The sequence below is a fragment of the Salmo salar genome, chromosome ssa22 (genome assembly GCF_905237065.1).
Source record: "Salmo salar chromosome ssa22, Ssal_v3.1, whole genome shotgun sequence".
Lineage (NCBI taxonomy): Eukaryota > Metazoa > Chordata > Actinopteri > Salmoniformes > Salmonidae > Salmo > Salmo salar.
Genome location: NC_059463.1, coordinates 34,282,449 through 34,305,062, shown reverse-complemented (window position 1 = coordinate 34,305,062; position 22,614 = coordinate 34,282,449). Strand labels below are relative to the sequence as shown.

The 22,614-nt window shown below is 43.2% G+C and overlaps 2 protein-coding genes across 2 annotated transcripts; one reads left to right on the top strand and one right to left on the bottom strand.

Moving 5' to 3' along the window:
• Window positions 1–9,527: 9,527 nt before the first annotated feature.
• On the top strand, window positions 9,528–16,511 carry pmela (premelanosome protein a). Its single transcript, XM_014167247.2, has 12 exons — window positions 9,528–9,786; window positions 12,168–12,263; window positions 12,362–12,508; window positions 12,650–12,796; window positions 13,037–13,198; window positions 13,530–13,835; window positions 13,968–14,729; window positions 14,825–15,004; window positions 15,125–15,227; window positions 15,354–15,559; window positions 15,678–15,768; window positions 16,042–16,511. The coding sequence occupies exons 1-12, from the start codon at window positions 9,729–9,731 to the stop codon at window positions 16,193–16,195; spliced, it is 2,412 nt and encodes an 803-aa protein (XP_014022722.2). The 5' UTR covers window positions 9,528–9,728; the 3' UTR covers window positions 16,196–16,511.
• Window positions 16,512–17,379: 868 nt separating this feature from the next.
• Window positions 17,380–22,052, bottom strand: LOC106583278 (tubulin alpha chain). Its single transcript, XM_014167248.2, has 4 exons — window positions 21,920–22,052; window positions 19,442–19,664; window positions 19,200–19,348; window positions 17,380–19,101 (listed from the first exon to the last, which is right to left on the bottom strand). Exons 1-4 carry the CDS (start codon window positions 21,920–21,922, stop codon window positions 18,121–18,123), a joined length of 1,356 nt encoding a protein of 451 aa, XP_014022723.1. The 5' UTR covers window positions 21,923–22,052; the 3' UTR covers window positions 17,380–18,120.
• Window positions 22,053–22,614: the final 562 nt, after the last annotated feature.

Below are 22,614 nucleotides of genomic sequence, written 5' to 3'. Positions count from 1 at the left end.
CTGCAGAGATAGCCTGCAGAGTTCTGTCATACTATCCAGGTCTGTGCCCAAACAGTTGGAGCTTCTACTTTTAAAAATCCACCTTTCCAGAAATAAATCTCTCACTGTTGCTGCTTGTTATAGACCCCCTCATCCCCCAGCTGTGCCCTGGACACCATATGTGAATTGATTGCCCCCATCTATCTTCAGAGTTTGTACTATTAGGTGACCTAAACTGGGATATGTTTAGCACCCCGGCCGTCCTACAATCTAAGAATATTATTTTTTTTTTTTTTGGGGGAAGAACCCACCGAAAGTCACAACTGAGCTACAGGGAAAGCTAGATGCCCTCAATCTCACACAAATTATCAAGGAACCTATCAGGTACAACCCTAAATCCGTAAACATGGGTACCCTCATAGATATCATCCTGATCAACCTGCCCTCTAAATACACCTCTGCTGTCTTCAACCAGGATCTCAGCGACCACTGCCTCATTGCCTGCATCCGTAATGGGCCAAACGAACACCCCTCATCACTGTCAAATGCTCCCTAAAACACTTCAGTGAGCAGGCCTTTCTAATCGACCTGGCCCGGGTATCCTGGAAGGATATTGAACTCATCTCGTCAGTAGAGGATGCCTGGTTGTTCTTTGAAAGTGCTTTCCTCACTATCTTAAATAAGCATGCCCGTTCAAAAAATGTAGAACCAAGAACAGATTTAGCCCTTGGTTCACTCCAGACTTGACCGCCCTTGGCCAGCACAAAAACATCCTGTGGCGTACTGCGATGGGCATCGAATAGCCCCCGCGATATGCAACTTTTCATGGAAGTCAGGAACCAATATACACAGTAAGTTAGGAAAGCAAGGCTAGCTTTTTCAAACAGAAATTTGCATCCTGTAGCACTAATTCCAAAAGGTTTTGGGACACCGTAAAGTCCATAAGAGCACCTTCTCCCAGCTGCCCACTGCACTGAGGCTAGGAGACACTGTCACCACCGATAAATCTACGATAATAGAGAATTTCAATGAGCATTTTACTATGGCTGGCCATGCTTTCCACCTAGCTACCCCTAACCCGGCCAACAGCTCTGCACCCCCCTCAGCAACTTGCCCCCCCCCCCCCCGCTTCTCCGTCACCCAAATCCAGATAGCTAATGCTCTGAAAGAGCTGCAAAATCTGGATCCCTACAATTCAGCTGGGCTAGACAATCTGGACCCTCTCTTTCTAAAATGATCCCCCGAAATTGTTGCAACCCCTATTACTAACCTGTTCAACCTCTCTTTTGTATCGTCTGAGATCCCTAAAGATTTGAAAGCTGCCGCGCTCATCCCCCTCTTCAAAGAGGGAGACACTCTAGACCCAAACTGTTATCATAACCGTCATCGATAAAAGACAGTACTGTGCAGCCATCTTCATCGACCTGGTCAAGGCTTTCGACTCTGTCAATCACCGTATTCTTATTGGCAGACTCAACAGCCTTGGTTTCTCTAATGACTACCTCGCCTGGTTCACTAATGTTACGGGAATTTTGAATCCCAATGATAATTCAATAAGCTTTGACTAATCCCCAAGGTTTGTAAGACACTGGGTTAAGAATAATTAGGCAAGGACTCAGCTTTCTGTACAGTTTATTCAGAGAACGTTCTAAAGACAAAAATTAGGACTCAGTCCTTTTATAATACACACATATATTCCTATCTTTAGACCACTCCCTTCTCAAACAACCAGTACTTTTCCACTAACCACAAAGAACCATAAAAGTTGCCACATTCTTCAAGGCTTTCACCTCCCCTCCCCCTTTATGACCCTCTTGGTTTGAAACCCTCCAATGTTTTTCCATTACCTACTCTACAACTTCACTCTGTTTACATCCCTACTAAAGGATATAACCTCAAAGTTTTACAATCCTAACCGATCTCCCCATATCCTGATTTTATCTTCCCATGATTCTCAAACATATCACCCTATTCTATAATTTCAGAGTGGAACAGTTAAGTCATTCTCCTAACACATACAAATTATTCTAACAACTAATTACTTCTCAGATAGAGTTCAGTGTGTCAAATCGGAGGGCCTGTTGTCCGGACCCCTGGCAGTCTCTATGGGGGTACCACAGGGTTCAATTCTTGGGCCGAATCTTTTCTCTGTATATATCAATGATGTCGCTCTTGCTGCAGGTGATTCTTTGATCCACCTCTACGCAGACGACACCATACTGTATACATCTGGCTCTTCTCTGGACACTGTGTTAACAAACCTCCAAATGAGCTTCAACTCCATACATCCCTCCTTCCACTCCAACTGCTCTTAAATGCATGCTCTTCAACCGATCGCTTCCCACACTCACCTGCCCAACTAGCATCACATGTAACACAAACAATCTTACACAAAGACATGATGGGGAACAGAGGAATAAATACATGTAGATTGATTGGGGAATGAAAACCAGGTGTGCAGGGAACAAGACAAAACAAATGGATACATGAAAAATGGAGCGGCGATGGCTAGAAAGCCGGTGACGTTGACCGCCGAACGCCGCCCGAACAAGGAGAGGAGCCGACTTCGATGGAAGTCGTGACACAGACTCACTTTAAGCATATCCAATCCAAAGTTAAATCTAGAATTGGCTTCCTATTTCGCAACAAAGCATCCTTCACTTATGCTGCCAAACGTACCCTCATAAAACTGATTATCCTACCGATCCTTGACTTCAGCGACGCAATTTACAAAATAGCCTCCAACACTCTTCTCAGCAAATTGGATGCAGTCTATCACAGTGCCATCCGTTTTGATACAAAAGCCACATATACTACCCACCACTGCGACCTGTATGCTCTCATTGGCCAGTCCTCGGTACATATTCGTCGCCAAACCCACTGGCTCCAGGTCATCTACAAGTCTTTGCTAGGTAAAGCTTCGCCTTATCTCAGCTCACTGATCACCATAGGAACACCCACCCATAGCACGCGCTCCTGCAGGTATATTTCACTGGTCATCCCCAAAGCCAACACCTCCTTTGGCCGCCTTTCCTTCCAGTTCTCTGCTGCCAATGACTGGAACGAATTGCAGAAATTACTGAAGCTGGAGACTTATATCTCCCCCACTAATTTTAAGCGTTAGCTGTCAGAGCAGCTTTCCCATCACTGTACTTGTACACAGCCCATCTGTAAATAGCACACCCAACTACCTCATCCCCATACTGTTATTTATTTTTTAGCTCTTTTGCACCCCAGTATCTCTACTTGCACGTCATCATCTGCAATTCTATCACTCCAGCGTTAATGCTAAATCGTAATTATTTCTCCACTATGGCCTATTTATTGCCTTACATCCCTAACCTTACTACATTTGCACACACTGTACATAGAGTTTTCTATTGTGTTATTGACTGTACATTTGTTTATCCCATGTGTAACTCTGTGTTGTTGTTTTTGTCGCACTGCTTTGCTTTATCTTGGCCAGCTCGCAGTTGTAAATGAGAACTTGTTCTCAACTGGCCTACCTGGTCAAATAAAGGTGAAATAAAAATAAATAAATAAACAAAAACCATGGTTGACCAACTCCCTGACCAACATGGCTGACCTTTGGACCATCATAAGAAGGTTCATATCCATTCTAATTCCTAATTGTATGGTTTATACTGTGTTCATAACCAAGTGGGAAGCTGGTAATTACCAGTTGTGAAGTTCAAAATCAAATCACATGTTATTTGTCACAACAGGTGTAGACTTTACAGTGAAATACTCACTTATGAGCTCTAAAGCAGTAACACAAGAGGAATAAAATACACAAGAATTAAGCAAGAATTAAAATACACAATAATTAATCACTGTGCAGGGGTACATGGTATTTAAGGTAGATGTGTACATAAAGGCAGGGGTAAAGTTTCTCCCCCAATTGGTAGTTAGGGAGCTTAACCTGGAAGCCAGCCGCAACCAATGTGTCAGAGGAAACACTGTACAGCTGGCGACCAAAGTCAGCATGCATGCGTCCAGCCCGCCACAAGGAGTCGCTAGAGCGCGATGGGACAAGGACATCCCAGTCAGCCATACCCTCCCCTAACAACGCTAGTCCAATTGTCCACCACCTCAAGGGTCTCCCGGTCACGGCCAGCTACGACACAGCCCGGGATCAAACCCGGGTCTGTTGTGATGCCTCTAGCACTGCGATGCAGTGCCTTAGACCGCTGCACCACTCGGGAGGCCAGGATAGATAATAATAGGAGTAAAATAAAGAACAGAGAAGCAGCTTCATATGATGAGGGTGAAAGTGTGTGTGTGTCGCACGTGCGTCTGTGTGTGTGTGTGCTTATGTAGTGTATGTGTGTGTGTGGGTTTGTATGAAGTGTTAGTAAATGTAAATGTGCATAGAGTCAGTGCAAGGAAGGGTCAATGCAGATCGTCCGGGTAAGCATTATGGCTTGGGGGTAGAAGCTGTCTCAGAGCCTGTTTGTCCAAGAGCCGATGCTTCGGTACCGTTTGCCGGACAGTAGCAGAGTGAACAGTCTATGGCTTGGATCGCTGAAGTTCTTGGAAGTTTTTCAGGCATTCCTCTGATACCGCCTGATATAGAGGTCTTGGATGGCAGCGCTTTGCCGTCAAGGGCGGTGCAGTTGCCAAGCGGTGATGCAGCTAGTCAAGATGCTCCCAATGGTGCAGCTATATAACTTTTTGAGGATCGGAAGGCAAATGCCAAATCCTTTCAGCCTCCTGAGGTGGAAGAGGTGCTGTCGTGTCCTCTTTACGACTGTGCGGGTGTGTGTGGACCACGTTAAGTCCTTAGTAGCCTATGCCGAGTCCCCAACAACCGAATGTTCCGGTTTTCAGGGGAAATGGAAAGAGAGCCTGTGATGTGACTTTTGCTTTTGGACATGAACAAGGTGACACCACTCTTAACTCCTCCAGTTTTTTTCCCTCGTCAAGACCAGTATGTAGGGGGGGGATCTAGTGTCAGGCATTTATTTTACTTCTGCTACATTAGGTTAAGTCCTCAGTGATGTGGATGCAAGGACCTTGAAACTCTCAACCCGCTCCACTACAGCCCCCTCGATGTGGATGGGGGTGTGCTCTCCCCCCTATTTCCTGTAGTCCACGATCAGATCCTAAATCTGACAGACGTTGAGGGAGAAGCTGTTGACCTGGCACCACACTGCCAGGTCTCTGACCTCCTCCCAGTAGACCGTGTCATCACCAACGGTGATCAGGCCTACCACCGTTATGTCATCAGCAAACTTGATGATGGTGTCGGAGTCGTGCATGGCCATGCAGTTGTGGTTGAACAGGGAGTATAGGAGGGGACTAAGCACACACACCTGAGGGGCCCCCATTTTGAGGGTCAGCGTGGCGGAGGTGTTGTTGCCTACCCTCATCACCTGGGGCTGGCCCGTCAGGACGTCCAAGATCCAGTTGCAGAGGGAGATGTTCAGTCCCATTGTTCCGAGCTTGATGATGAGCTTGGAGGGGACTATGGTGTTGAACGCTGATCTGAAGTCTATGAACAGCATTCTCACATAGCTATTTATCCTCTTGTCCTCGTGGGAGAGAGCAGTGGGAAGTGCAATTGAGATTGCTTCATTTGTGAATCTGTTGGGGCAGTATGCAAATTGGAGTGGGTCCAGGGTGTTTGGGATGTCTGGGATGATGGTGTTGATGTGTGTCATGACCAGCCTTTCAAAGCACTTCATAATTACAGCTGTGAGTGCTAAGGTACAATAGTCATTTAAGCAGGTAACTTTGGCATTCTTGGGAACAGGGACAATGGTGGTCAGCTTGAAACATGTTGGGATTACAGACTGGGACGTGCTTTGAACTTGTTGTGAAACGCAGATTGGCTAATGGCAAACAAGCTGCGTCAACCATGAACTAAAACTACAGCTTTCAAGCTTGTAAACACATTATAGTGTTCAAAAACCATATTAATAGATATATCTTTGTATAGGTAATGCTGTGTTACATTTATCTGCCGGTAATTCTGTTATCGAGGTAATTTCCTTAGTAGTTGACGTCAGAGCTCAGGGATGATAGACGTTAGTAATTATAAATTGGAGGGTCGTTCAACTTCATTTTTCACAGTCATATGTGGTAAATACCACCTTCCCACTTGGTTATGAATGCAGCATTAGGCTCTTGAAAAGCTTCTTTACAGTCTGTCAGTCTGGCATTTCTGTGAAAAGTAAACTTTTAAGGCGCCTATAATCACCTTCAGTTGAGATTCATATGCTGATTTTCCCTCAAGACATTTGTAAGTTATTGCTTTCAAGGAAGTAGCTAATGCTATATACTCTTCTGTGAACCTGTCCCCTCTGCCTGTCCTACATCTGGCTGCTGCTTATGTCATCATTCCATTGGAAACTGGTAAATAATGATTGAATTGCCCTCCTCTTGCTCTCACAGGTTACATTGTGACAATTGTCTGCACTCTGAGACATGTTGACTCATTATTCCTCTAGACTTTCACGCGCAACATTATTCCAATCATCAAACAAAAAGTCTCACGCTTTTCCTGTTGATTTGATCCTATTTATGTTCAAATTCCTGACATGCCTCAGGTGTTGTTTGCTCATTCCCTTTGTTCTCTGATCCCAGAGTGGATCAACCTTTTGTCCCAAGTGTGTGTGTGTGTGTGTGTGTGTGTGTGTGTGTGTGTGTGTGTGTGTGTGTGTGTGTGTGTGTGTGTGTGTGTGTGTGTGTGTGTGTGTGTGTGTGTGTGTGTGTGTGTGTGTGTGTGTGTGTGTGTGTGTGTGTGTGTGTGTGTGTGTGTGTGTGTGTGAGAGAGAGAGGGAGCGAGAGATAGTTGACAGTTACAGCCAGCAATGTGTGACCTGCATCCAAAATTCTGGCCTCCATCTAGTGCTGAATTTCATGTGCTGAAAATGAACCATTGTAGCCTTCATTTGAGTGTAAATGGTAATACTGTAACTGTACAAAGCCAGGTTAGAGACAGTTTAATGCCTCTTCAGTTGAATGTGTCTTCAGAAACATTATTTTACCAAATTGAGATAAAGGTTTTTCTCTCATCATAAACGCACAGCTAGTTTCATTCTGGTTTGTGTGGGCTTTGTCTAAGCCAGTGTTCTATGGTGGTATCTTTGCTGTGCTGTGCTGTGCTGTGCTGTGCAGTGTGGTCGGTCAGGTGCTCTGTGGGAAGAATTTAGTGAGCCATTAGCAATGTTGTTAGCACATGAGGGGTCACATGTAGTGCAGTTTGAACAATCTCACCACCAACGTAAGGCAACTCAAATGGTAAGTTCTGTCAGCTACATACATATTTCCCATTGAATGCACCTTGTGTGAAAAAGAACATGTGGCTTCTATTTTAATCACCCCTTTTCTCTGTAAAATGAGAACTTCCAAGTATAAAGGATTTAAGGATGCAGAGGCCTACTCATACCACTACCTGTGTCCATACATAACTGAATAATTTGTTGATTTGTTTTTTAACCTGATTTGAGTATATAGTGAGTTGCATGCATGTTATTTTGTTTTATGGTGTTTTAGTACATTCGGTATTTTGCTTTATTGTATTGGAAGAATTGTACTCACTCAACCTTTAAACCTTTGAGCATACTGTAACAAAACAAGGGAGTAGCACGAGGTTCCAAAACAGGATTTGACCCCAGTACCCTAGGGTCCAGAGCCAGACACGTTATCACTGCTCCTAGAAAGCTAGCTCCCTTAGGATAATTGTGCTTATCAATTCCAGGGTCATTACAATACTATGTTTTCCCACACAAACCTAGGTTATGGTATTTTCATTGTGACCGGTGTTCTCAACCATTGAGACCTTTGTATTTCTACCCCAATAGCTCAATAATGTCTCAGGCTTGTTTGACTGAAACGCTCTGGAATGCAGAAGAAGGACAATGAGCTTCCACAGTAATATAGAGCAAGCACGAGTGTTTCCCAGCGTGTGTGGACTGCTACGAGCGTAGATACTTTGACTTGGTATGAGGCTTAGGGCACTGAAAGGAGGATATGGGGAAAGAGAGGAGTAAAAGGATGCTATTGATTTGCCATCCCCACACACTCATCTTGTGACCCCCATGCACACACAGCTGTAAGGTCGGACGTCAGGGCAGGCATGCATGACTACAGCTGAGAGAATTCTTCCAGGCCTTCACATAAGGAACAGACATTACATACAGTACAGTAAATTACATTTGTTTAAAATCTCTGTCAGAATATGATAGATGGTGGTCCCGTGTGGCTCAGTTGGGTCCCGTGTGGCTCAGTTGGTAGAGCATGGTGTTTGCAATGCCAGGGTTGTGGGTTCAATTCCCACGGGGGACCAGTACGGGGAAATTTTTTTATGAAATGTGTGCATTCGCTACTGTAAGTCGCTCTGGATAAGAGCGTCTGCTAAATGACAAAAAATGTTTAAAAAATATAAATAAATAAAACACGATATTGATGAGAAAAGTTATTAACTGAAGTGAAGTTAGCTTAAGTGACATTAGAGTATATGGTATAATGGTGGAGTCATGGAATCTGGCGGAAAATTGTCTTTCCAACATGTCTGGGGGAAAATCATCAAAGGAACAAGTGTCAACTTTTGCATAGGAATTGCAAGATTAGAACAAACACATTAATGTAAACTTTAAACGGTCAGATAAGTAACATAAGAGTACAGAGGAGATAGAAAAGTCTGTTGTTCCTTCATGGTCCTTTTTTGTTCTCTTCTCCTGGTTACATGGCCAGTGGCCCAGCTTTTAACAGTTCCTATTGGGTTTAAGGAACACCAATCCACCTCCAACAATTGTACTATGCTTGACAATACCTAACTATGACTTCATATCAAGGACACTACAGAATGGGTACGTCCTAAAGAGTACACTCTTTCACTACTCGACAGAAATGTAAAAACATTGGATTGGTGTAGGAATGGGCTAGATAGTTTCCATATACAAGTTATTTCCTTTCAAATCCATGAAGGAATGTGAACAAGTGTACACTTCGGGAGAAAGGAGAGATTATTGGGACACACCCATTGATTCAATTTCCTAAAGAGAAAATTGTTTGACCTTTGCAAACTCCATATGCTAGGACAACATCAGCAAAAAAACAGCCAGCCTGCTCAGTGCTCACAGGCTGTAGCAAAAAAGGATGGTCCAGCACTCAGATAACGTGTGCAGTAGGTCCCTCAGTTGCTGTGTATCCTCAGACAACACTCCAACACGCTCATCATCCTTACTTTGTGAGCTATTGCTTTTTTTCACACCACAACCACTAGGCCACTAATTCCAGAAGGTTCCCACTATCTGATGAAAATGGGAAACCTAACGTTCTGTACTTGTTAGAGAAAATAATATGTCCAAAATCTGATAATTTCTTCAGTTCTTCAAAATAAATTCAAGTGTTTTATCTAGTGGGAAGATGGCATTACTGATGATTTTTAAATCATTCTGGCATGTGGAAATATGTTTTCTGGATAGATGGTATCACTAAGTTAAGGTTAATCCCTTTAGCTACTGTAATTATCCAATTAAACATGTGAAAACATAATAGCATTGCTAACAAAGTGTGTGTCTGTTTCACACAGTTGATCAGAGTGGGAGGGGCTGGTTTGTAGACTTCCTATGATGTCAGAGGTAAGAGGCAAGTTTATGGTAATTTATCGTCCAAGACTCTTTTATAGGGAATCGGACATCCTACCACAAATCTCTCCAGGTGGTGTGTTGTTGTTGGGTTTTTAAGACTAGGACGAGGGTTAGGAACTGGGCAAAGAAGGACACACACAACCACGCACAATGAAGACTGTACTGATAGTACTAGTGTTGGCTCTCTTGTCAGCAGCTTTTGGAGCAAGTGAGTATATGGATTATTTTCTGCATGAAAATATCTATTTGATAAAACAGAGGTTTCTCCATCCCATCTTTCTTGAATTATGTGCAGTGTTGGAGTAGAGATGGGGCTGAGGTGGGACGGATTGAAATAATGGAAGAGATTATCACTGAGCTTTGCTAAGTACTCCCTGAGTAATTAGAAATAATTTAGAATGTCCACAGCTTTCCAGCTGCGTGTGAAATGACATTTGTGCTAACAATCCCCTTTAGTAGTGAAATGTTTGTGTTGTTCTATATTTTCCCAAATATAAACAAATTGCATTTTTGTATTCCATAAACTTGTACATTTGAATAATCAATACATACAATATAACTTGTCTGATGATCCGTCAATCATCATGTTATTAATAAGAAACAATAATTAATTGTATAGTTGTTTACACACTAATGGAACTTGGACAAGCTCAACTAACGTAATTATTCAGTAATAGTGAATAACAGTGGTCTCTCTCATATCGTTCAGTTCTGTAATATCTTCAACTTAGTTTGAATGGTTTATTTTATTCTCAGAGTCTGTGTAGAAACCTGAGCTCTAAAGCCGGAATTTTGGAACACTGTAAGATTAATAATAATCTATGCATTACTCCTCTATACACTGCATATATACTCTACAAATATCTGCATATAGTAAAGCGTTTCAATACCTGGTGAATTTACAGGACTACCAGTGTCTGAAATGACAACATTTTCAAAGAGTATACCAGTACAATCTTCTAAGTAACAACATAATTTGTGCAAATCAGTTCAAATTTAAAGTGTGAAGAATTTCATAATCAAGATCCTGAGTAAATGCACACTAATTTTGACATGAGCTCATCATACAGTTCATTTTGGTATCACATATTACCAATCATTTTGGTAAAACATTTGGTAATTAATAATCATTAATCTCACCCCAGCAAGAGTTCAAACACTGTGTTATATACAGTAAAATAGCATGTCCAATAACTACTGACATAGTGTGACACAGATTACATGCTCGTAGTCAAGGATAGCGCAATCACATGCCAAGTTGTCTGCACTCCAAGCCCTACAACTCTAATGTGTATCCAGGAGTTTCAATAGTAAGGGGAACACTTTATCTCAGCTCTCAACAATAAAATAGATTAACTATATTTTTCCCAGAGGGAACATCAGTACTAATGTTGGTCTTTTGGAATTTGCATTCCTGAGGTTGTTGAAGCTGAGTGAGGCTGTACAGTATCATATAGGGAATACAAGGGGCTCACAATAAGATAATGTAGGTGTTGAGGTTTCCTAAATCCTTAACAAAATCCTTAACACACACACACACACACACACACACACACACACACACACACACACACACACACACACACACACACACACACACACACACACACACACACACACACACACACACACACACACACACACAGGAACAACAGTAGGAGAATAAAGCCGCCCTGATGTCTGAGCTCCACAGAGGCTCCCCTCATTCCAGCAGTTGGGATTACAGCTGCCTGCGCTCAGCTGACAGTCACATGAAAGGGATTGAGGGGGATTGCAGGGGCCGTGTGACTCACACCACCTGGAACCCCCACCTCACTCCCTCCTCCCCTTTCCACAACCATCACAGAAATACCTGAACTACTCACCAACGCTATCTACATGTCAAACAATTATTTTTGTCCTTCTTTCAGTAAAATGTTGGTAAATGTCTTTGTTCACACCCCATCATACACCCATATCCCAAACTGTAGTGTTATGATAATAACTTTTCCTCTACCCAGGGTAGGCAACAGGGCAGAGAACACTTCCCCGTATAATCATGTGGTCATAAAATAGAATAGCCATGGCTGTATTTCAGTAAGGAAGGGTCAGATACTGTAGATTTGGAGATAAATAGATTATAGAACAGTAGAAATTGTCAACATTTTCAATAAGCATTTGAGTTGGTCTGAGTAGTAGATCTTCGCATGACATTCACCAAAATACATTATAAAAGTAAATGCTATTTAATTAGCCTGGTAGGTAATGAGTTCTGGGTGCCAGGATCCTGATCCTGACCAATGTCTAGACAAAGTCCTAATAAAAGAGCATTTTCAACCTCAGATTTACGTCTAGATTTAGTAGTGCAGTGGTCAGCTGGTCTTACAAACAGATTTTCCGTTAGCGTTTTGCTGATACCTAATGGCAATACCTCACCATACCTACTGGAGATGCTAAATAACTGATAAAACCTCAATAATATGATTAATATGAATGGATAACATGTCATGTAGTAGTAGAAGTTTACTATGTCAAAGTGTGATCAACAAAAACAATTAGGAGAACAAGAGGAAAATTACCCTAAAACTTAATCACTTTTCTTTTTTTCAGAGCCTAAAACACGTTTTACACGCTACCGCTCATGGAACTCAGGGATATATCCAGTGTGGAAAGATGGGGACTCCCGATACAGAGACTGTTGGATTGGTGGGTTCTCACTTTATTGCACTTTTTTAAAGATGAATCACTTAATATAGAAACATTAAGCACTTTCTATTGATGTATTTATCACTTTCTGTCACCAGGTGGAGAAGTTACATTCGATGTGAAAAATGATGCACCCACCCTGACTGGCGCAAAGGCAACCTTTAACATCGACCTTCGCTTCCCATCAAACCAGACAGTGCTTCCTGATGGACAGGTGGTGTGGGCGCGTAACTGCACTGTCAATGGTGAGCTCTTCTTCCAAATTCAACCACTATACCACACCCCACTGACCCCACAGTTTTTTTGTTGGTCCTATAGGCCTACAGTATTTTTCTAGTGTCCCTAACCTTTTATGTTGAACTGGGTGTGGTGTTCCTCTGCTACAGGAACACAGTACCGTCAGGGTCAGGCTGTGTATCCCGACCAGGTCTCTGGTCCTTCAGGAGAGTACAGCGGAGTCTTTCCTGATGGCACCCCCTTCACTGGGACCGCAGACAGGAAACCACACTACGTGTTTGTGTGGAAGACATGGGGTAAGGACAGCTCTTTCATTTACAGACATTCATGTGAGAAAATGCTAACACAATAACACAATGCTTTCTAGTATTTACAAAGCTGTGCACTGTGAAATCATTCCTTTCATATGAGGGTTGAAAGGACTAATGAAGCAGCTAATGTTCTTGGGAGTTTTGTCAGCACAAGATTTGATCATCAGGCCGTTCATATTTATAAGCTCTGCTGGTTTTTCTAACTACTGCTGCTTTGTATCCCAGGACGTTACTGGCAAGTGGCGGATGGGACCTCCTCCTCTCTCACCATCGGCACGGACAATGTGCCCCTGGGCTCTTACAACATGGAGGTAGTCATCTACCACTGTCGTGGCAAGGACAAGTTCATCCCTCTGGGCTACGCCTCCACAACCTTCTCCATCACAGGTGGGCAGCTGGATCCAGGGTTTAAGTGCACAAAATCTTATTTAAACCAAAATTCAATCAACCCTAATTTGACTTCAATTGATAATTTGCATTGACTCTTTACATTTACATTTTAGTCATTTAGCAGACGCTCTTATCCAGAGCAACTTACAGTAGAATGCATACATTTTTATTACATTTTAAAAACTGGCCCCCCGTGGGAATCGAACCCACAACCCTGGCGTTGCAAGCGCCATGCTCTACCAACTGAGCTACAGTGGGACTCTCACAAAACTTCACAGCATTGATGTCACAACGTGACATCTTTTGTCTTTGCTTTGTGCCTCCCCAGACCAGATCCCCTTCGCAGTGTCGCTGACTCAAATTAATGATGTGAACGAGGCTGACCAGAGCTTCATCCAGAATCGGGCCATTGCCTTTAGCATCAGCCTCCACGACCCCAGCCAGTACCTCAGCGCCTCAGACGTCACCTTTAACTGGGACTTTGGTGACAACAGTGGCACCCTCATCTCCAGGGAGCACCAGGTCACACATACATACCTCAACACCGGCACATACAGGCCTCAGGTGGTCCTGATGGCAAGCATCCCCAACGGCTGTGACACACCTGCAGACCCCACCGCTGCCAGCCCCACTGGTGAGAGACATCGAGTTTCTATTTTACAGCGAATCCATTTATTGGATTCAATCTTCCCTTTACAAAAGTTAATGCATATTCAGTGTATGTAACAGTCATAACTGTTGCCTTTGTTCTTGTGTTTTCAACCAGTGATGCCTATGAATCCCTCCGGTGCTCCTGCCGTTGTTGTGGTGGTCTCTACCCCAAGGGCAGCTCCAGCTGACATCGCCCTGGATGTGCCCGCCTCTGACGTTGCCCCTGCTGAGACTGCAGACACAGATGCAGCTGCAGCCGCAGAGGGAGTCGAGGTGGTTGCCTCAGCAGCAGATGATCCAGCCGTCATCCCAGCAACAGAGGACCCTGCCTCTGTCCCTGCAGTAGAAGCCGATGCCACAGCAGAAGACACGGCTGCTGCAGCCATTGAGGTCCCTGCCCCTGTCCCAGCTGTGGAGGGAGCCACAGCTGCCCCCGTCGCCCCAGCAACTGAAGAGGTAGCTGCTGTTGATGCTGATGCAGCTGCAGCTGCCGAAACAGCCGTGGTAGAAGCAACGGCTGCAGATGTGCCTGCCATCGACGCTGCTCCTTCAGTTGCTCCAGTTGCAGAGGGAGAAGAGGCAACAGTGGACCTGGCGGCCACAGTCCTCCCAGAGGTCCCAGCTGTAGCCACCGTTACACCCGTGGAGGAGGCAACCGCAGTTGCCGATGCTGAGGTGGTGGCTGAGGTTGCGGCTGCAACAGAGGTGGCCCAGGTCGAGACGGTGGCCCCTGCTGCCAACGTCATTGTTCCTGCCGCCACGGAGGCTGCAGCTGTGGTGGAGGTGGTGCCAGCTGAACTTGCTCTTGAGGCCGAGGCAGAGCTAGAAGCAGAGGTCGTAGAGACAGTGATTGAGGTTGCAGCTGATGCCACTGCAGGTAATCAGTTACTTAGTCATTCTGTATACAAACAAAAACATTATTTGAGCCATTTCATAATATTATTAACTTACTGTATTTTTGTTCCTCTTCAGCGCCAGCAGCAGTGAGTGCTCCAGTGGAGAGTGAGGTAGCAGCAGAGGCTGAGATAGAGGCAAACACAGAGACACAGGTGGCTCTTGTTGTGGCTAAAAGACAGGCTCCTGAACTTACAGCGGCTGACAACTGTATGATATACCGCTATGGCTCCTTCTCGACCGCTGTGGACGTTGTCCGTAAGTCCACATATGTCCAGATACTGTAGATGTTCAGTATTTTCAATACAGTCACAGTTGAGATGTAAAATGCAGGTGATGGTTGCTGATAATGATCTCTCAATCGATCTCATTTCTTAGAGGGTATTGAGAGTGTGGAGATCACCCAGGTGGCCAATGTGGTGTCTCTGGCCACTGAGGTGGTGCAGAATGCTGTGGACCTGACCATCACCTGCCAGGGGAGGTGAGTAGCCAACTAGCAGTGGAAACAGGACCCAAGGAACCATGCACATTCCTATTGAAATTAGTATTTTGAACATTGCCATCACCTTCACTTTATATTTCCACCTTCTCTTTACATATTACATAGCCTTCCCAATGAAGTGTGCACCATCATCTCGGACGCAGACTGCATCACACCTGTGGAGACCATCTGTAACAACGTGACACCCTCCCCAGATTGTCAGATGATCCTTCGCCAGTTCTTCAACGACTCTGGAGTGTTCTGCATCAACGTGTCCCTGACCAATGATGTTAGTCTGGCTGTGGCCAGTGCTAAAGTTAGTGTGACTGTGGGTGAGTGAAATGAACAAACCTGTACATACAACTTTATGATCTGTAAAATCCTTTTCATTTGACATTTCACTGATCGTGGAGTGTACCATACCTTCCTTGAAATGTGTTGTGGTTGCAGGCTCCAACTCCTCCCCAGCAGGCACTGTGGCCGCGGTTCTGGGTGTCATGGTCCTTGTCTGTGTTGCTGGTGCCATCGCTTTGACCTACAAGTGAGTGAAAGACAGTTCTAACCACTGTAAAAGTCAATAAAGTCACACACTTCCAGGTTTCTCCAAATTGATAATTGATTTATGATCCACAAAAACTATTTGACAAATAGTGGTCCACTGAAGATTATTCCACATTATATCCCATGCCATTTCTATCTAAATAAATTATTAATTTTGAAATATTATGTTGCGGTTTTATATAATATAAAGCACATCTTATTTTTTTAAATTTACTGTAGCATGAATGCCACCTAACTTGTGTTTTTCAACCAGGAGGTTTAACCAATACCGTCCACTGAGGGAGGACTCAACTGGAGGCATCATGGGAAGCTCTGGAAACACGTCTGTGCCGATGCTGCTGTGGAACCTTCTGAGCCGACAGTCACCAGGAGAAAGAAGCCCACTGCTTCAGGGAAGGGTGGTGTGAAAACTCATAACCATCTGCACTGATAAAGCACACACTCATGCATGCATGTTAACACTTAAATATCACTCAGACACACACATCCACTCAGTAAATCTGAAATACGCATATACATGTTAACACATTGCAGACTCAGACACACACAGCCACCCTAATGCAGAGACAAAATGCAACAAGAACAAGCAGTTGTATTCTGTATTGTTACACTGAAAGAAACTTTAATAAAAACTATAATGTATTAGAAATGTATACGTTTTCAACACAGAACAAAAAAGAAACCCCAAAAGCCAAAATAAATGTGTTTGTTTCTGCCGTTGCATCACTTGTGACAAAATATTATATTTATTTTGACCCTCATACTTTTTTATTTAAGAAAAGAAAAACTGATGAAAGTTTACAAAAATGTAGCAATTTATGCTGTGCTTTTTCTGTTATTACTCACTCTTCCTTAGAATGTAATCATAACAATGAATGACTGCCTCTTGAAACCTTCCAACACATTCCTTTTCTTTGTTAACTGGTCTAATTTGAATTGCCCAAAAAATCACAGCCCTGTGATATAACATATATAATGTCACCCCAAAAATAAGCATTAAAATGTAAATTATGTAAGAATCTTCAACTACCGCTATACCTTCATGTTTTCCTAGTCCTATCTAAGCTTGCATTCTTGCTTTTATCCTCCATGCCCTTACTAAACTAGTACTGATTTTCCTGTCCATAGATCAAGAAATGTAAGCGCGTTGAGTGGTTTATTATTGATGTGAGTCTTGAAGTCTATTCAGAATTGAACTGTTTTGGGTGTTATTGTTACATTGCCACAAATAAAGAGGAGGAACCCATTCCTAAAGCAGAACAGAGGTTTGGCCACAGGGTGGCATGGTAAAAGTACTGTAGCATTGAAAGGAATTGAGTGAAGTCTAAGGAAAATAGAGGTATTGAAGGAAAGTCCATGCAAATTATAGAGCTCTAATTGTCACCACAATCAATACTCAATACTAAAGCTGTCTCTTCTTATTGTAAACCAGTTTATGTCAGAAGTAAGATCTGATTTATATGATTAAATATAAAGAACAAGCTATTGCTTTTACGTTATGTATTTCAGATAAAAAAATTTTTTAAAGAACCATGGGGAAAATGCAATGATGTGTAGGTTTGAGATAAATAAAAAGAAAGGCACAACTCTATTGCATTAAAATGTTCATTTAATTTAGTTTTGATTCTGTTGACATTTCTCAGAATGCTGCATGAAATGTTTTGTTAAGCTGCTAGAAAAGAGCATAACGTTGCTGCAAGTACATTTGTTTTGGCAAATATATGCATATAAATTGTGTGCGATTGTATATGCATATAAATTGCCCATGTGTAATTACACAAACAGATAGTTGTAGAACTATGTAACAATATGTACGTACATTGTTATTACACTGCAATAATAATAATAATGATTTATTCTTGGGAAATACTGTGATAAGTCCTGGTGAGTGAAGCTGATCCATGGAATTTTGTTGAAAATGTTTTTAAAAATTAAGTAATTTATTATATATCAAAGTCAGAAGAGGACAGAAAGTTGCAGTGTAAAACTGTAAAAAGTAAAACCATTGCAACACCATAACATTCCCTGAACACAACTACAGCACATTTCCTTAACCATTTTCTGTGCCAATGGACATTATGGCATTTACATTTTAGTAATTTAGCAGACTCTCTTTTCCAGAGCAATTGGGGTTAAGTGCCTTGCTCAAGGGCACATTGACACATTTTCTTTCACCTGGTCGCTCTTAATCGCTAGGCTACCTGCCGCCCTATCTATGATGTGTGACAGTGCTTGCTAGCCATTTCCAACACTAATAAGGAAAGCTGAGCCATATTGACTTGTAACCAGTGATAAGCTTGCTTGTGATTTGACTAGGGCGAATAAATTCACTTTAATACTCCTCTCCCTCCTCCTCTCCCTCTCCCTCAATGGAGTCGACGCCCACCTCTTCATAATCTTTCTCCAGGGCAGCCATGTCCTCCCTGGCCTCAGAGAACTCTCCCTCCTCCATACCCTCACCTACGTACCAGTGCACAAAAGCACGCTTGGCATACATCAGGTCAAACTTGTGGTCAAGACGGGCCCAGGCCTCTGCCACTGCAGTGGTGTTGCTAAGCATGCACACTGCCCTCTGGACCTTGGCCAGATCTCCACCAGGTACCACAGTTGGGGGCTGGTAGTTGATACCAACCTTGAAACCAGTTGGGCACCAGTCTACAAACTGGATGGAGCGTTTTGTTTTGATGGTGGCAATGGCAGCATTGACATCTTTGGGCACAACGTCACCACGGTACAGCAGACAGCAGGCCATGTACTTGCCGTGACGTGGGTCACATTTCACCATCTGATTACATGGCTCAAAGCAAGCATTTGTGATCTCAGACACTGAGAGCTGCTCATGGTAAGCCTTCTCTGCCGAGATCACAGGGGCATAGGTGGCCAGGGGGAAGTGGATACGGGGGTAGGGCACCAAGTTGGTCTGGAACTCTGTCAGATCAACATTGAGGGCACCATCGAATCGGAGGGAAGCAGTGATGGAGGACACAATCTGACTGATCAACCTGTTAAGATTAGTGTAGGAGGGACGCTCAATATCAAGATTCCTACGGCAGATGTCATAGATGGCCTCATTGTCTACCATGAAAGCACAATCAGAGTGCTCCAGGGTGGTGTGGGTTGTCAGGATGGCGTTGTAGGGCTCAACAACGGCTGTGGACACCTGAGGAGCTGGATAGATGGAGAACTCAAGTTTGGATTTCTTGCCGTAGTCAACAGACAAGCGCTCCATCAACAGGGAGGTGAAACCAGAACCGGTGCCACCTCCGAAGCTGTGGAAGACCAGGAAGCCCTGGAGGCCAGTGCACTGGTCAGCCTGGAGAGAGAGGGAGGAGGGATGTTTCAGATCATTATGGTTGGATAAAGATAGAGAATGTAGAGAGATGTAGAGTGTATGTTAATAAGAGTTGGCACCAGTTTGCGGGTCCTGTCCAGAACCAAGTCAATAATCTCTTTGCCGATGGTGTAATGCCCACGGGCATAGTTGTTGGCTGCATCCTCCTTCCCAGTGATCAGCTGCTCAGGGTGGAAGAGCTGGCGGTAAGTTCCTGTGCGCACCTCATCTGGAGAAATAAATACTTGTTAGCTTTTCCCATGACTAAGGAGATAGACCAATGTTAACAGAACGTCATTGTTTCAAGACAAATTGATCTTACCGATGACAGTGGGCTCCAGATCTACAAACACAGCCCTGGGGACGTGCTTGCCAGCTCCAGTCTCACTGAAGAAGGTGTTGAAGGAGTCGTCTCCTCCTCCAATGGTCTTGTCGCTGGGCATCTGACCGTCCGGCTGGATCCCGTGCTCCAGACAGTAGAGCTCCCAGCAGGCATTGCCAATCTGGACGCCAGCCTGACCCACGTGGATGGAGATACACTCACGCTGGAGAAAGAGGAGAGAGAGCAATTGAATTGGATCCCACTGCACACAATCAAGGTAAATGTTAATGATGTCACCAAAGCGTTCTCATGTGCATTTATAGCATCAAAATAGTATCCACTCTCCATAATGTCTAATCCAATGCAAATTAGATTCTTGCACTCTTTTCATTTAGTATATTACTAATTTATTAGGATCCCCATTAGCTTTCGCTAAAGCGGCAGCTACTCTTCCTGAAGGGTGAACTGAAATTCAGTAAGGTTGCATTTTCCCGCACTGCAGCTATTCCACACAATCATCCCCACTGTTCTGAGAGCATAAATGGCATTGAGAAATTGGATAAAATGGGAATTGTGCCATTTAGAGGTACCGCCCTGAGACTGAAGTCTGCAGGAGAGAGAGAGGATCAAAAGCTGCAGCATGGGCTGAACCATGACGAACCACACAACCATCCCCCCTCCTCCCTCACACTCCTCCCCTTCCCCCTTCCCTTCCTCCCTCCAGCTACACCCTACTGTTCCCAAGGGATTTTCTTGCATATGTCCGTTGCTAAGCAACTGGGCACTGGCAGGAAACCGTTTGTGGTTTTGCACAGGAGGGGGGTGGTTTATGCACATTCCATAAAAAAATTATGATTTAGATTTGTCTATAATGTGCATACACCCAGCGACACTCAACAGCTATGGCGCTCTATAATATCTATAGGTCATTGTACAGAACTACCTGCAGATATTTTCACCAACCCTAAGGCTATTTGATTTTGCTCTCTAGGGCAAATCACTCACATCTCATGTTGCAAAATGGAATATGCTACAGATTCTACAGTGCATAGATTGAACAGTAATGCCATTATAGAAATAGTAGCCTTTATGTGCAGCGAGCACACTTCAACCGGCGACTGTTATATCAAATTTGCTTCTCTCTGGTTGGAAAGAAGCTGCCTGGAGGGCTAATCTAAACATGAACATGGAAAGACCAGGGTGCAGCTGGCTACAATGGCCTATACACAAATCCATCTGAAAAAGACCACCTCAGAGAAAGATCTTAACCCTTAGACCTCCCACTGTCAGGTGTCATTCTGGAGACCAGATGCACCTGCAGAAATTATGGATGAAAAAGCTCCCCACCAGCCCCCATTGATGAACTAATAAGGTTCACCTAAGTCTGTTATTTTCCTATATAGGCTACTTCCCTCTGAAAATAAAGAGTTAGATCATTTTAAATGGCCATTGGAACGTCAATATTGATTCAACTGTTCCACAGTAACTGTAATGGTTTGGTAAAGTTGGTTTGTTTCTAGAACTGTTCGTTACATTTTATCAATGTGATCCCCTTTCTGCCTATTTGATTCACCTTGCCTTGTATCGCTTTAAGGCTAATGTATGCGCACCATTAGGAATTTGATGGAGAGGCCAACAGAATGCTTAAACGTCCACCGGTGCCTTCTTGTCAAAATCAAATTAACGCATCAAATTTACATAGAGTAGTTTATAGCATACCAAATATTATAGACTATAGCCTAACATTGATGGCTATAGTACTAGATATTAAACTACCAGAATGTGTCAAAAGGCTAACTATCAGAATAAATCTCTTCTCAACGTAATAGTCTACATTTCAAGGTGGGCGCGCCTCACACGATCATGAAAACGCAGTCTATCAAGGAGGCAGAGGTTTGGTTGATGAGATCTGGAATGTTCTTCTATCCCAGGTTCGTTAACACCTTTTTTATATTCGGTAGTCAAACTTGAACTTGATAGTATTTTATAATAGCAAATTATATTCAAATGACAATTAAGGCTAAGATAATTCGTCTGTATCGTCCTCGGTCCGTAGCCGGCCAAGGGTAACGGGCATCAATTCACGCAAATCACACCAACTTTCATTTTCACAAAGCACAATGTAACGAATCTTTCAATTGAATCGACATGAGCACCTTCACTATATGAATTTGTAATAAACATACAATTGAAAATAAGGTTCTATAGGCAATAGTGTGTTTCTTCGACAGTTTGAAGCATATCCTATCATATTATGGTGGTCAAATGCATCAGTGACCACTTATTTCAGCCACAATATGAAATTCCAGCCACAATATGAATGTAGCCATATACTCTCGGCCTACAATATGAAACAAAATGTTAGGCTATGTAACGAGATTGATGGAGTGGATGAGTAGCTAGCACCACCATGAGTAAAATGAGAGATGAACACACAACATAAATAAATAAACAGACTACTTTCTAAAAAGTACTCACCATTTTTACTGATGGATATGAGTTTTAGAGAAATTTCAAAAAAAAATAAAAAGTTTAAATAATTTTCTCTTCGGTTGAGAGAGAAGTTACTTTATCCGACAGTTAAGAGTCGATGTAGTAACTGATCTTAAACACCGTGGCGCGCTAGTATTTGTAGAATCGCAAGGGGGCTGAGCCAGTAACATTAATAAATTAGGAAGAGGAGAGGGTCTCGACATCGTGCCTAGGCGTGAGGCCTATGGTGACAGTGCATTGGTCCTGTTTGTTGTTTTCACAAGGTTTTGCCACATCATTTATTGCAGTGAAAGGAGTGCCATTTGGAGTATAGTCAGCATATACAGTACCTTCAGAAAGTATTCACCGTTTTTTACTTCTTCCACAGTTTGTTGTGTTACAGCCTTAATTTAAAATGGATTAAATTGAGATTTTTTGGGTCACTGGCCAACACACAATACCACATAATGTCAAAGTGGAATTATGTTTTTTGACATTTTTACAAATGTATAAAAAAATGTAAGCTGAAATATCTTGAGTCAATAAGTATCCATCCCCTTTGTAATGACATGTCTAAATAAGTTGCATGGACTCACTCCCTCATCTCTATACAATTATCTGTAAGGTCCCTGAGTCGAGCAGTGAATTTCAAACAAAGATTCAACCACAAAGACCCCCTGGTTTTTCAATGCCTCACCAAG